The sequence below is a fragment of the Anopheles coluzzii genome, chromosome 2, assembly GCF_943734685.1.
Source record: "Anopheles coluzzii chromosome 2, AcolN3, whole genome shotgun sequence".
Classification (NCBI taxonomy): domain Eukaryota; kingdom Metazoa; phylum Arthropoda; class Insecta; order Diptera; family Culicidae; genus Anopheles; species Anopheles coluzzii.
This window is the reverse complement of record NC_064670.1, coordinates 72,260,208-72,275,537: the sequence shown is the minus strand read 5'-3', so window position 1 is coordinate 72,275,537 and position 15,330 is coordinate 72,260,208. Positions and strand designations below refer to the sequence as shown.

General features: G+C 44.1%; 3 protein-coding genes and 1 long non-coding RNA gene across 4 annotated transcripts; 3 read left to right on the top strand and 1 right to left on the bottom strand.

Annotated features, from left to right (window-relative positions):
* Nucleotides 1–1,728: 1,728 nt before the first annotated feature.
* LOC120960987 (lysine-specific demethylase lid) lies at nucleotides 1,729–8,921 on the top strand. The gene is made up of 4 exons (XM_040384498.2): nucleotides 1,729–2,984; nucleotides 3,239–5,047; nucleotides 5,122–6,012; nucleotides 6,095–8,921. The coding sequence occupies exons 1-4, from the start codon at nucleotides 2,484–2,486 to the stop codon at nucleotides 7,541–7,543; spliced, it is 4,650 nt and encodes a 1,549-aa protein (XP_040240432.2). The 5' UTR covers nucleotides 1,729–2,483; the 3' UTR covers nucleotides 7,544–8,921.
* A 60-nt stretch (nucleotides 8,922–8,981) lies between these two features.
* LOC120960992 (uncharacterized) lies at nucleotides 8,982–10,336 on the bottom strand. Its single transcript, XR_005752684.2, has 2 exons — nucleotides 9,885–10,336; nucleotides 8,982–9,278 (listed from the first exon to the last, which is right to left on the bottom strand). It is a non-coding gene; the product is annotated as an uncharacterized LOC120960992 (long non-coding RNA).
* A 261-nt stretch (nucleotides 10,337–10,597) lies between these two features.
* Nucleotides 10,598–12,506, top strand: LOC120960990 (serine protease easter-like). The gene is made up of 4 exons (XM_040384500.2): nucleotides 10,598–10,812; nucleotides 10,985–11,531; nucleotides 11,665–11,864; nucleotides 11,949–12,506. The coding sequence occupies exons 1-4, from the start codon at nucleotides 10,746–10,748 to the stop codon at nucleotides 12,365–12,367; spliced, it is 1,233 nt and encodes a 410-aa protein (XP_040240434.1). The 5' UTR covers nucleotides 10,598–10,745; the 3' UTR covers nucleotides 12,368–12,506.
* A 906-nt stretch (nucleotides 12,507–13,412) lies between these two features.
* LOC120960991 (palmitoyltransferase ZDHHC16) lies at nucleotides 13,413–15,267 on the top strand. The gene is made up of 6 exons (XM_040384501.2): nucleotides 13,413–13,601; nucleotides 13,711–13,858; nucleotides 13,926–14,117; nucleotides 14,190–14,307; nucleotides 14,376–14,584; nucleotides 14,666–15,267. Exons 1-6 carry the CDS (start codon nucleotides 13,555–13,557, stop codon nucleotides 15,092–15,094), a joined length of 1,143 nt encoding a protein of 380 aa, XP_040240435.1. The 5' UTR covers nucleotides 13,413–13,554; the 3' UTR covers nucleotides 15,095–15,267.
* The last annotated feature ends 63 nt before the right edge of the window (nucleotides 15,268–15,330 follow it).

Here is a 15,330-nt window from a genome sequence, read left to right as displayed (position 1 = left end):
TTTTCCAAACAATTTGTAGCCGCTTCAGAAAATATGTAATTTTTCCATGTTTTTACCTAATTTGGACAAGAAAAGTTTTGTAAAAGGTAGATGCACATGTCCTGTGCGAATTGCATCCATTTTCATGGCAAAAAACGATGGAAAAACAAATTAATTTTGAGATCCAGCACGACCATTCCCTCGATGGCCAAAAAAAGCTTCGGTCAGCCGCCACCAGGTGCGCTAGTGAAAATCAAAATTACACCAAAGAGTATGATCAATGTAGCCCGGCCTGTAAACTGCACCAGTTTAAGGGAATTTAGAAAAAGGCCTTTAAAATCAACTGTGATGCGGTTTTTTCGTTGTTTTCGTCTAGATTCGCTCGAAAATGATGTTTTTTATCGTTATAGTTGGTCATGTAGCCATTTTATACTTAAATAATATCGATTTTTGATAAAATAATGTCACACAAAATTTGCTTTTGTTTTTCATAAAAAATCAAAAAAATCTACGAATGTAAAATGAGCTCGACATCAGGGCTTGGTACTTGTTTCGACGCAGCATCCTAAGCGCCACAGATTAAGCTTAAACGACTGGAAAATTGAATATCCATAGAAAAAAAAATGAAAGCTCCACAGCTTCATTGGTTTGATCAATAGATGGCGTATTAAAACTGATTATTATATTGCTATCCTTTTCTTGCAATGTGTTTCGGCAAGTTTCATCTTATCATGACCTATATAGCCTTCTAACTTTCCGAGCAAAAATCTATATGAATGGTCGTGTGGTCAGATACGTGGGTATCAACACCAACGACCATTACTCAAATATCACTTGCTTCAGTGCTGGTGGTTTTCATTGGAGTTTAGTATTTAAACAATTGTATCGCCGTTCTAGTTCTAGCGATGCATAACTTCAATGCAAAACCATACAACAGTACAGAGGAAATGAGAAAGCTCTCCTCCAAGCGATGAAGCTCAACTGGTTGGGGTATCCCACAAACAGAGAGCGCCACCAGCTTTTTTGCTATTTTTAGAATGCATGAGTCGTTTGCCGTCTGCTAAACGAAGTCTTTCTATATTCCGTTTAGGTAGAGTGCTTGAGTCGTTTAGAAGCCGTTTAGTGGTCGTTTAGTGGATTTGTGGCACTTGGGATGCTGACCCGCACACACCTGTTTTGCAGCAATTACGAAATTACTTTCTCTACATTTATTTTGTTTTGTTAATAAAATTATTTAGTAGTCCAACTACACGCAAAACTGCGCTCGAAACAATTTAACGTGAAAAAATATCGATTTTCACCCGATATGGTTAAACCATTTTGACAGACGCGTCACGACGTGCGTCGAAATAGAAATTTTTCTACTTTGACGCTGCGTCGTGCGTCGTTAACGCATGCGTCTGTCAAATCCCATACATTTTGGCAAAATCGCAACGCATTGCGTCGGAACAAGTACCGCTCTCTCATCGTGCATCGATAGAAGAAAGTCAAATTTACGAACTCACCAAATCTTAACGCTTTCAATACACTTGATCACACACAAATTTACAATTTCAGGCGTATCGAGTACTAATCGAGCAGATATGGAAAAACAATTTCGAGCAAATGTCACTTGGGGTTCCAATCGTTTCAGGAAGTTCCTCAGACGTCAATAACATGAAATGGCGTTAGACGTTAATTGTCATCTTGTTTTAGGTGAGGCAACCTTGTGTTCATACAAATCGATGCTACAATTCCGTATCGTGTCGACGAACGGACTTTCGTCGAAAATGACCTCGATTTTCTTTCATCGAACTAGCAGTGCGTTCTTCCTGACGAAACTTCTGGCCAGTGATTGCAGCAAAAAAGCCAATCTCCGAACGGTGAACCGTCGAACAAATTGCACGTACGCCACTTTGCCGTCGAAAAAGGCAAAGGCACCGAAATACGTTCATGTTGCCACCCCAGACAGTTATTCGTGTGAAAATTCGCATCTTGTAGTGTGTTATTAAAGTCGGTGAAGTTTTCGTGATTGGTTGTAAAAGATTAGAGTAAAATCTGGTAAATTACTCGCGTGCGACTCATTTTTCCTCGTTCGCAGTGAAAAACTGTCGGCCAGACATTATCGGCAATCGCCAATTGGTTCTCCGTTGGTGCTGAGTCCAATCGGCTACTGATGTGAGCTAGCCTTTCACGCCAAGTGCAAACAAAAGTGAGTTATCCAGCAGGCCCTTTTTTCATCACTCACTTCCGCCTCAGCAATTGCAATCAAATATGTTACCGATGTGTAATGTTCGCCCGTGAAGTAATTGCTTGGGCCGCTAGGGAGGACGATAAGTGAAACGGTAGGGGGGAAAACGCGAGAGAAAACCCAAAAATGTGTACGTATGGTGTCCTTGGTTGAAGAAAAGTCTACCTTGCTTCGCATAATCCAAGTTGAGTGGTAAAGCAAATCAATTGCATTACACCATCTTTGAGTCCGGTTGTTCTGTTGGCACTGAAAGCTATGGTAGTAACCAAGAACGATGAAAAGTAAGTCCAAAAACTCTTTGACGAACGGGAGTGGCAGTAGCGGTAGTAGCAGTAGTGGCAGTGGCAGTGATAATTACGCCAATGGTAGCAGCAACTATGGGCCCGCCGGGGCATCGATGACAGGCACAGCGGGGAACAGTGGTGCCTCCGCTGGGACCATGAATGGAGGCAGCAGCAGACACCCACAATCCTCTTCCAGCCTGAGTGCTGAGAATATTCCATGTCGAACTATTTCCGCTACCGATATCAGAGTGGCGAGTGTGGATGCGGATTGTCTAGACCAGCAGCAGCCTCAGCAACCGATGAACCATCACAATAATCCGCACCGACCACATATATCGCTGGATAAGTGCGATGATTTTCAATTCAATGTTCCGCCGGAAGCTCCTGTTTTCGAGCCGTCGGAGGAAGATTTTAAAAATCCCCTCGTGTATATCAACAAAATTCGTCCGACCGCAGAAAAGTTCGGAATTTGCAAAATTCGTCCACCGAGCGTGAGTATATTCAATATAGGAGCTTGTTTTTTTTCTTTCTTATTGTTCATTGTTGTTATTAAATCTATAAAAAAGTTCGCCACGTTGTTTTTGAAAAGTAAAATAAAATGCATGCTTACGTACCTTCTTGATGGGTGGCTGTTTGGTTGCTTAGAAACTGATAACCGTGTAAGAATACGACTAAAAATAATGTTTCTTCTTTTTGTATCGATTTTACTCTGTTTTTATCCTGCGATCGATGGTGCACCTTGCAGTCCTGGCAGCCTCCCTTCACTGTGGATGTAGAAAAGCTGACCTTTACGCCACGCATTCAGCGGTTGAACGAACTGGAAGCGGAAACACGCATTAAACTTAACTTTCTCGATCAGATTGCCAAGTTTTGCGAGTTGCAAGGGACAACTCTCAAGATACCGATGGTGGAAAGAAAGCCGCTAGATCTGTACACCCTACATAAGATCGTTAATCAAGAAGGAGGCCTGGAAGTGGTTACAAAGGAGCGCAAATGGTCCAAAGTAGCATGTCGTATGGGCTACCAGCAAGGCAAGAGCGTTGGATCAAATCTGCGAACTCACTACGACCGATTGCTGTATCCGTTTGATGTGTATCGCTCGGGCAAGGTGGTGGATTTGGCAAACATTGACCCAGAGCCATCCGAAGACTGCGAGTATGAGCCGCACTGTATTGAGTCACGTCAACAGGTTCAACCTCCGATGACGGCAGCTCGTCGCTCCCAGCGGTTTGCCCAGCAACAGAACAACAGCAAACCCTCATCGACCACCGGAAGCAGTGCCGGTGGAAGTGTGCGTGGTTCATCCGACGAGATGTCTCCGAGCAAGAAAGAGTTGCGACACAGAAGCATGCTTGAGTTTGCGAGTAAATTAGCGGCCGCCGCCCGAGACCAAGCGGCAACCAACGGCGGTGCGTCGAAGGAGGAAAAAGTTGGAGTCGGTGGAACGCACGGTTACGATCCGATGGCAAAGTACATTTGTCATATGTGCAATCGTGGTGATGTCGAAGAATCGATGCTACTGTGCGACGGATGCGATGCTTCGTATCACACGTTCTGTCTAATGCCGCCGCTACAAGACATTCCGAAGGGAGACTGGCGCTGTCCCAAGTGCATCGTGGAGGAACACTCAAAACCGGTGGAAGCGTTTGGGTTTGAGCAGGCACAACGTGAGTACACACTGCAGCAGTTCGGTGAGATGGCTGATCAATTCAAATCGAACTACTTTAACATGCCGGTTCATCTCGTACCGACCGAGCTGGTGGAGAGAGAATTTTGGCGCATCGTATCATCTATTGACGAAGACGTGACGGTAGAGTATGGGGCCGACTTGCACACGATGGACCATGGCAGTGGCTTTCCTACCAAGTCGTCGTCTCTTTCGTCCACTGATCAGGAGTATGCAGAGTCGAGCTGGAACCTCAATAATTTGCCCGTGCTTGACGAATCAATCCTTGGACACATTAATGCCGATATCAGCGGCATGAAGGTACCATGGATGTATGTTGGAATGTGCTTTGCCACGTTCTGTTGGCATAATGAGGACCACTGGAGTTACTCCATTAACTATTTGCACTGGGGAGAACCGAAAACATGGTACGGTGTGCCCGGCAGCCGAGCAGAAGATTTTGAGCTAGCGATGAAATCGGCTGCCCCGGAGTTGTTCCATTCACAGCCGGATTTGCTGCACCAGCTGGTTACAATTATGAATCCCAACATTCTGATGAACGCCAACGTCCCTGTTTACCGGACGGATCAGCACGCGGGCGAATTTGTCGTAACATTCCCGCGTGCGTATCACGCCGGCTTTAACCAAGGATACAACTTCGCCGAGGCAGTCAATTTTGCGCCGGCTGATTGGATGAAGATGGGCAGAGAGTGCGTCAACCACTATTCAAAGTTGCGGCGGTACTGCGTATTTTCTCATGATGAGCTCGTTTGCAAGATGGCACTGGAACCAGACAGGCTGAATTTGGGTATTGCAACAGCATGCTATATCGATATGGCAGAGATGGTTGACACCGAGAAGAAACTACGAAAAAATCTTCTAGAATGGGTGAGTTACTGGAAGGTTTCTGTATTGGTTTCTGAGATTTAATTCCTTTTTTCACCATTTGTGTATTTTGATAGGGTGTATCGAATGCTGAACGGGAGGCATTTGAGCTGCTGACGGACGACGCTAGACAATGCGAGATTTGCAAAACTACCTGCTTCCTTTCGGCGGTGAATTGTAAATGCACCAAGAACCTAGCTTGTCTGCGCCATTTTGCTGAGCTGTGCGAATGCCCCCCGGAAAACCACACCCTCAAGTATCGGTACACACTGGACGAGTTGCCGTTGATGGTGCAAAAGTTGAAGGTAAAGGCAGAATCGTTTGAGAAATGGTTGTTCCGTGTGCGCGACGTTCTTGATCCATCGGTTGCGAGTAGCATTACACTCGAGGAATTGCAAAGCATAGCGCATGAAGCCGAAAGTCAAAAGTTCCCCAACAGCGTTATTCTGGAGCGTTTAAATCTGTCAATATTGGAGGCCCAGAAGTGCATTACGGTCATTCAGCAGCTTGATATTAATAAAATACGAACGCGCACGCGAAATTCTTTAGAGTGTGCCAAATACAAGCTGTCGATGGATGAGCTGGAGTTGTTCATCAACGAAATCAACAATCTCCGATGTGTAATTCGAGAGGGTGACAGTGTACGAGAGCTGCAGCGCATCGGGCAAGAATGGCTGCGCCAGGCAGATAAGGCATTGAAATTGCGCTTTAAGGATACGAATGTGCAGCAGCTGAATCAGCTCATCGAAGAAGGAAATGCGCTATGCATTGAGTTGCCGCAAATTGTGGAGTTGCGGGATCGACTTACGCAGTACAAATGGTATCGAGAGGTGCGAACCTTACGTGAAAATACGGTCGATCGCTTGTCGCTGGAGGAAATTAAAAAGCTCATCAATGAAGGAATGCGAATACTACCGCACACAGTATTAGAGAAGGAACTGTCACAGTTGCACGGTATTATGTTGCAGGTAAGTTTATGAAATTAAATATTTTTGCATGTTTTGCAGCTAACCAATGACTATTACTTCTCGTTACTGAATTTCTTGTTAGATTGTGGATTGGGAGCAATCTGCTAACCAATGCTTCAAAACGGAAACGCAGCATAAGATCAGCGAAATTGATAGTCTTCTAGAGCGTGCGCAAAATATCGAGGAGTTCTTGCCATTGGCTGGTCAGCTGAAAGACGCGTTGCATAAATCGAAGGAATGGTTACATGCGATCGAAACGCTAGAAAGTAGCAAAAATTATAACTTTTTCCACACACTCCAAAATCTGGCCAACCGCGCCAAGCTGCTGCCAGTAGAGGTGGAAAGCAAGCTGCTGTGTGAAACAATTTTCGGTACAACAACTGCGGGCGGTGGCTGCTACAATCGAAATGGTGGTCAGATGCTACTGTTCAACTCAATGGGCTTCATCGGAGCTAGTGGTGACGAGTGGCGCAATAAATCGTCTTTGCCTGCATCGTCGCAGAAGCGAAAAAGAAATGGTTCAATCTCCAATCTGGACGATCCGGTAATACCTGGTAGTGGAATGGAAACAATCATGAAAAAAATAAAGGAGGACAGTAGCATCGCCGAACAGGATAAGAGATTGCTGCGAGCTAAGCTGCTATTGGACTGGAACGAGTCGGATGGTGGCATGGGAACCAGCAGCGATAAAAACATGCTCGGACGCTACGACAATATGAAGCAGCAGCAGGAAAATCGTTTGAATTGTAGCAGTGGTTGCGATGTGGTTTATCATTGCGCCAAGTGCTACGAGATGGTGGCCAAAGCGAACGTGTTACGGAAGTATCGGCATAAGCAGCATCATCATCATTGCCGGCATCATGAAAGGCACAGCAAGGTAAAACAGGAGCAGAATCATCAGCAGCACAGTAATAGTAATAGTTTGTCATCTATGGAACAATTGTTGCAAATGAAAACTTTAAGCGAGGATGATTTTCTTCCCGAGAAGGAAGGAGCAAGTGAAAGGACAACAGCTGAAGGAGGAAGCAGTTTTGACGATTTTTCCTTTAAATTTGGCGAACACGACGAAGCGGAAGACGAGCTAGACGACGAAGAGGCGGCAGATGAGGTTAAAGCAGAAGATGAGGACGAGGATGAGGAAGAAGCTGCCTGTCTTGGACCGACGGGACGGAATGGGTGCCATGGTTGCAAACCGCCGGACGAAAAGGAACGGCAACCAAGTGGGTTGTTGCCGGCATGCACAAGCGCTAGAATAAAAGAGGAACCGCTAGACGATGTGGAGCACCTCGATGAAGAGGAAAGGGAGATGCGACACAGCTCTAAAGTCCCTGGTGGAGAAGGGGCCGTGACCGGTGCAACTAAAACCATCTGTCCCGAGAGCACTAGTCAACCGTTGGCAGTGGTGTCTGCAAATGGCAAAAGTCATGCGAACGGTGCCAACGGCGTTAGTACCTCTACGAACGCTTCTTATCCACCGCACGACCGGCAGCGACAAGAACACAACCCACAGAGCAATCTAACAAGCTTATGATGACACAGACAGCGATCCATCGTCGAGGGATACGGAAACAAATGAGGTGGAGTTATTGAGAGTTAACGAGTGACTGAAATAAGTGAATTTGAGTATATTTACTTCAGCGCATATTTGTGTGTTGAAGTGACAAAAAAACCTAAACAAAAAGGTGTAAAAAGGTATAAAACGGCCCACCTGATGATTCTTATCCTCCGTTTTGATGAGGTCGAAGAGAATGAACAAATTAAGGAAGAGGTAGTAAGGTCCGAAAATGAATTGTTTCGGTTAAATTATTAGACACTAGCTTTTTTGTTAGATAGTAAGTTTTGGAAACAGATTTTCTCAACTGGACTAGAGTTCATAACACAAAAAAAAGAATTCCTTTGAGAAAAAAGCAGAATTAGTGGACGAATGCTTGAAATAAGTGTATTTTACTTCTGCTTGTATAGCCTTTTCGCAGAAGATGTTTGTAGTAGAAGTGTTAGAAATGAGAAAGTAGCAGTAGGACAAAGGTAATTAACGTTAGGAATCGTAGACCATCATCGCATCCTTACGATATTTTGATACACGTTTTTGTTCTTACATTGAAGCAAAAGCATGCCAATAGTGTTTGGGGAATAGAAGGACAAATGCCAGTGATTGACATTGTGCTGGCAATGTATTTAAAACAAGGGTGCGCATGTTGAACTGGCAACTATGACGATTAGCACTACTATTACTACTACTACTACTACTACTGCTACTGCTGCTGATGATATGGCCGTTCGCCGTTGCCATTGTTGCAAGAATGCAACCAGGTCTTGCCCGCTGCATTCGGAAGAAAGATGCAATGCGCGTACGCATTATGTAGTACCTTTTTTAAGCTCCTAAATGCAATGCGTTAGTTGAACGTTCTGCATTACATTGACGTGTTTATGGCTTGCAAGATTCCTCTCCATATGCTTATTTTTAATTGTAACATACACAAACGGTTCAAACCAGCAGCATATGTCACGTTTGTGCAATTTGCGATCGAAGTAGACAACACATGGATAGATTTAATAAGTATTTCCTTTTCAAGTTTCGTTTGCTATGCTACGGTACTGCGTTTCAATCCAGCTTCATGGGGAAATGGGGTGGTGTAGATCTCTATAATAAGGCTTAATAAGGCTTAATTAAGGTCCTGCAGGAATAATTAGCAAGCATGAAAAGAAACTAATCTTACGTAGATAATTCTGCGCATCCACCAAACCACACTCACGCACCTTTAAGCACTTTTGGACCAGACCGCAGGGTTAGAATTATTTGTGAGTGGCTGCTCTGTGAAAAGCTTGCAGCAATTTGAAATCATCAAATAAAAATTAATTATATAGCCCTGTTTCGTTCTAGTAATAAACAATCAAGGCTAGCTATAGAATATTGTGTTATTTTTCTTTCCGAATGTATCACAAATGCCATTTGCATATGAACACAGGTATATTTTCAATTTGCATTTATATCTCTTTAGTCAATAACAGTTCAGTCGAACTTAAGCTGATCGGCTTCTATTGTGTCGATTATGCATCAAGTAAAGAATATTAAATCCTAACTGCACTCTCCATTTTATTTCAAAGTTGTCCACAGTTGTCAGTAATAAAAGATAGAGCATTCAGATGTTGCTTGCAATAGTGGAAGGAAAGGAGTCTTCTCTGCACTATCTGGGGTGTGCAGCATATGTGCATGTCTGGTACTGGACGAGCCTCCAAACATTGATCTTAGTTGTACAGTTTGGTAGCTGTAAATACAAAACCGGTTTTAAATGTTCTTCTTCGTAAATTTGAAGTAGGTATTCTTCTGAGGAACTATTAAATGTCTGCCTTCTTCATTAATGAATATCCCAATGCTTCCGTACACCATTGCGCGTAATTCAGCTATTCCGGTAATTAAGCTTTTCCGGAATATCAATTCTATAAATGGAACGAGTGCATCGTGTGGGGAGTTTGTTTGCTTGTTTGTTTATTTGTTTCATTCATTGTTTGGATTTTCCTCCTTATGATGACACAAGATCAGAAACGTAGATTTCTATCAAACGTGCAACATGCCTTGGGATAGTAACGTTACGCAATTTACGAACGCGGTAAACGAACACGTTTTCTCACACATTTCGGTTTCCGGGTATTTCGATTTAAAATAAAATGGATTAATTAAATACCCAAAGGATTTATCCGCAAATGGGACGCGGCTACGGTTAAAACTACCATGCACAGAACCGGTCCTGTGCAAAGCCCAAAGCTTACGCTTACGGAAGGTCCCAAACGGGAATCCCCGTAAAGCGAGAAATTCCTGCTGACTACAGTATAGCACTGTTTTCTTTCGGATCGGTTACGGATCGAATACATACACTTTGGCACAGCGGCTACGTGAATCAAACCGCCGTACGACTCCGTGGAGCATCAATAACTATCCCTCCAGCGAGTGTACTGACGGCATTGACATACACCAGGGACGAACCGTAGCCATTGGGTGTATAAGTCAAAACGGGCTGACCGGATCAAGTTTATAGGGGTCATCTCATCTCTTGAAGTTCCTTGATAACTGATAGAGAGAGGGTGCCCCGTTTATGCATATGTCTGTGAGTGTATGTGTGTGTATTTGTCTTCGCAGAAACGTACCGCACTATGGGCGGAGTTGCGATTAGTTTACCCGTGATGATTCGATATAAAAGATAGCATCGAAAAGAAATGTTAAATATTCATACCCGCAAAATATGCCTGCGTCATTAGCAGATAAAAATTAATCGTAAGCAATTAGTTTGGTTGAAAAAAAAAAAAACAATCTTGCAAGTGTGAAATTTGTAACCGGTTCAACATTCTACCACTGTTCGGATTTTCATACAATCGTGATGATTTCATTAACATAGCATAATAAAAATAAAAAAAAAAGCTGAATTAAACAATGCTCCTCCGAGTGTTGTTTCCACCTATTCCTTCTCTCACCGTAATACTGGAGTGGTAGTGTGAGTGTGATCAACAACATCTTAGCTTCTCGCCTGCTTTACGAAAGATGATGATCTTGTGCTGGGATCTTGCCGATTGGAGCATCTACGAATTGATCAGTCATTTTTAGACCTCTGCCTGCGTCGGAGAGTCGTCCATAAATCGATCTGCGCTGTTTTTTAGGCTGCAAGGTTCGATTTATAAATATTAACTACTACAACTCTGGCAAAAAGGACGATATCTTCCCACATACATATAGCAGTGCAATGATGGGCGTTCGAAGGATTTTGGCAGCATTGCTGCTGATTACATCCTCTAGCGGAGTGTTATCACGTGAGTTTGATTTGTAATAACTGTGCTGTTTTCCCCTGATATTCCGCTCTCCTTCGAAGCCCCATTACCGATCACTAAAAATGGGTTAATAAGCTAAGCCATCGATGTATACGTGTTTGTTTAATTTGTTCCTTGACCTTGTCTCTCCGGGGATTCGTGCTCACGCTTACAGAGGAAGATCCCGAATGCAAAACACCGACCATGTCAGACGGATTCTGCGTGTCCATTGAACGGTGCCGGAATATTTACTCCATCATTATCTCGCCGACGCCACCTTCGCGAGGCATTCAGAACTACATCAACCGAGCGGCCTGCAGTCTGCCCGATGTGCCCCGCAGCGTCTGTTGCCAACCGTTAGAGGTCGTACCCGCTCCCACAACAACTACAACGACAACAACGACCACCACTACTACCGTCGCTCCGAGTACCGTTGTCGCACCGGTCAAAACCAACGCCGGGCCAGTGATGGTGACTGGCGTCGAGCCGGACGCTGGCGCCACGCTCAATTGGAATCTGCTGCCAACGAGAAACTGCGGCACCATCACGGTCAACCGGATAGCGCACGGTAATACGACACGCGTGTTTGAGTATCCGTGGATGGTGTTGCTGCGGTACGAATCGAACGGTGTGCTGTCGGACCGATGTGGTGGATCGCTGATAAATAATCGCTATGTACTGACTGCGGCACATTGTGTCCGGACATCGAGCAGCATCCGATTGTGAGTATGAATGCTTCGACCATCGAATTACGTTACCATCGCTCCTAAAAGGGTTCCAACATATAGCTAGTACAAAAGCATTGCATTAATAGTCGTAACGCGCGCATATAACGTTTGAATTGTTTCATTGCAGGGTGAAAGTGCGACTAGGTGAGCATGACAAACGCCAGCAGATTGACTGTCACGTGTACAGTGATGGTGAAAAGGATTGTGCAGATCCGGCAGTCGATGTCGACATCGAGTCCATGATCGTGCACAAAGACTACAATCGCCCGATCAAGTTCCGGCACGACATTGCCCTGCTAAGGATGGCACAGGAAGTTGAGTTCTCGGGTAAGAACGTGTAGTGATGCCCTTGCCGATCGACAGTCAAATAACGTTCAACTATTTTTTCCCCGCATCTCGCACGACCGGCAGATTCCGTTAAACCAATTTGCTTGCCGGTTAATGAAGACGTAAGGCGAAAGGTATTGCCAAAGTACATCATCACCGGCTGGGGTACGACGGAACAGCAATCGTTGTCAGACCTGCTGCTGCAAGCCATCGTTAACCATGTGCCAGTACCGGAGTGTCAGCAAAAGATGAACGAAAACTTCCTCTACGTTACGCTGGCGGACGAGTGGCAGATGTGTGCGGCGGGCGAGGGGCTGGTCGATTCCTGCCAGGGTGATTCGGGTGGCCCGCTAGGGTTTAGCGTGGATGTGGCTGGGGCAAAGTTTGTGCAGTTCGGAATCGTATCGGCAGGAGTGCGGTCCTGCGGAAAGGAAAGCGTGCCCGGCATTTACACCCGTGTGACGAGCTACATGAACTGGATAGTGGCTAATATGAAGCCATAAAATTGGGTCGTTTGGTTGCGTCAAGCACTACTTTTTGGGGTTTATCTGTGTCGATGATAGTAACTAAATACGATAACGATAGGCAACTGGCAATGAATGTAAAATAGCAATAAAGATATGAAATTTAAATTTTACAATACCCGTTGCGGATAATGCCTGGTTTGTTGTTGGCTGGAGCATAGGGAAGGTAATGAAGCTGAGAAAATTGTGAATTACAGAGAGGTGTGAAACCGCAACTACAGTGAAAGCGTGAGGTCAAATTGCACGTTGATGCTAATTGGGAAATCCTCTGTGTCGCTCTCGACTGCATAGTATTCGAATAATGCTATGCTAAACTATGGAACAGCGAATGCGGACAATTAGTAGTCCAGGTTAGGGTCCAGGTTAGCTCACAACAAATGTGAGTGCAGTTTGTGTGAATAGTTAATTATACAAATGCTACGCACAACTTCACTGACCCAGATGGGCCAATTTCGACCAACTTTTGTCCTTTTATGTGGTAGTTGCGAGAGTGTGTAACACTTCTTGTTTCTTAGCATCTCCTACTGCCAGACACAATGCTATCATAACGTTGCGTTGTTGTAAAATATAATACTAACTTATATACTGTAAAATATGGCAAACCAGATAATACACAAATATGAATATGCTAACTTACAGTGATTATTTCGCTTTGTTATGGGCGGCAACAGTTCCTGGATGCAGTTGTCCGTTAGTTGCTACCAATTATGATACATCCTTCGATATGTAAACAATCCGTTGGCTATTCACGAGCGATTTATGGTGGATGCACTTGGTTGAACCGGCAAAACTTTCTCGATTTCTATTTTCCTGATGAATCGACAAGGGCATAAAGAAACTCCTTTTCAATTGTTTGTGTACCAACTGTTTTTCTGGTGTGTTCGCGGAACTATGTTCGTAGCAAACAATCCTTTGGCAAGGCTGTCGAACCCCCAAAATCCGATGTGCAGGATGGCTGCACATTCGGCTGTTGTAAGAACTATATACACCTTGGTTTAGCGCACGCGTCAATTGAAAGTGACAGCCTCCCTCCCGTGCGCGGTTCCAAAACATCAACAAATTCACCCCAATCTTTTCACCGCCCGTGTTGTCTGCAGCTCATGGGATTCATAAAGTAATAAGAAAAGTAAATTGTGATGATACCGTACGTACTTTGATTGTGCATAATGAGTCGTATCCAATGGCGTGTTCGAGAGCTTCCAAAGACCATCAGGTAAATGGAGCGAATGCATACATTTCATTGATCATTCGTGTACCGATTTGTTTTCGGAAGCTGTTGCTGAGTATGTGCTGAGATTAATGGTATTTTTTGTTGCTTTTAGCCAAACAATTCGATTTCGGTGGCAGTACGGCAAACAATGCATTCGCTCACTAACCTACAATCATCACATGAACCAATCGTACGCTTCGGATGTTTGCATGGAACCAATATTTTGGTTCGTTGACAATTTTACCCATCTTCTAGGACCGGTAATATGCACGTTTGACATCGCATATAGTATGAGTTGTGCTAAACGTTTGCCCTTTTTTCCTCTAGTTTTTTGTATTTGCTGTAATATGTTTAACAACTGCGGTAGTTACGATATGCTACTGGATCGGATTGCCCTACTGGTGGAACAGAAATCGGTATATGACCGTGTTCTTAATGATAGTAGGACATTGGTTGTTATTAAACGTGGTGTACAACTTCTATAAAGCTGCGTCTGTATCGCCAGGCTATCCACCGGAGGTAAAGCAATTCAAAGACCTCCATAACCAGTTGTATGTATACTGAATGCATGGTTTTGTTAAAATCTTACAGAAAGAACTGATAGCGGAAGCAGTGAGCATATGCAAAAAGTGTATTGCCCCAAAACCTCCTCGAACACATCACTGTTCCGTGTGTAACCGGTGCGTGCTAAAAATGGACCACCATTGTCGTAAGTTTCAACGTGTGGGTCGTTTTGACACGTTTACTAATGTTGCTTAACCTGTATATATATTTTAGCCTGGCTCAATAATTGTGTTGGTTACCACAATCATAGATATTTCTTCCTGTACATGTTGTACACGACAATTGGTACACTGTTTATAATATCTTTTGGGTTTGAGTTGGGCTATGGTGTGTTGTTCCTCGATGAGGCGGGCTGGAAAGAGATGGAGCCGTTGCAAGGACATCCTGTGCGATTCAACCTTTCCGGTCATATTATACCCGTGGTAAATGTAGAAGCAGGAAGCAGTTCAAACGCAACGAATCGACTAAACTCCGGTTTCCCTTTTTACTTTATCCCATTTTAGACGGAAATGAATGACTACGAACATGACGGGATGGCTCCTGCTGAGCACGATCTGCCCATACCACATCCAAACGATCGAACGGAAACTATTCACGGTGCAATACTGTTTATGGCTCTTATCAATGTGGCCACCTTGTTCGCTCTTGGTTCGCTCACCGCCTGGCACAGTACGCTAATTACGCGAGGTGAAACCAGCATCGAAGCGCACATAAACAAATCCGAAACCAAGCGGCTAGCAGCAATGAACAAAGTGTATCGAAATCCGTACGATTTCGGTTCGAGACAGAATTGGAGAATATTTCTTGGAATTACTCGCAAACGTACTTGGTGGCGGCACGTACTTCTACCGTCCTCTCATAAGCCAGAAGGCAATGGACTGACATGGTTAACGTACGAAATCGCGTCTGATAATGCTGACGAATGGCCTTAGAGTTAAGACAAACGCGAACGTTAAGGAAAAGCGACATTTTCAAACTGCTGTGTAGCAAACTAGTCATGAATAATCCTTCGACAGACATTCTCAGTTCTAGCCCTAAGTTACCAACTATTCAACGAAAATAAAAGTTTAATGAAACATTCATGAAATTTGTGAAGGCAACAACATTTTCCTCTCTATGCTTTGGTGCAGTCATTTATATGTTTGTTTAATTGTTTCGTTTCATTATG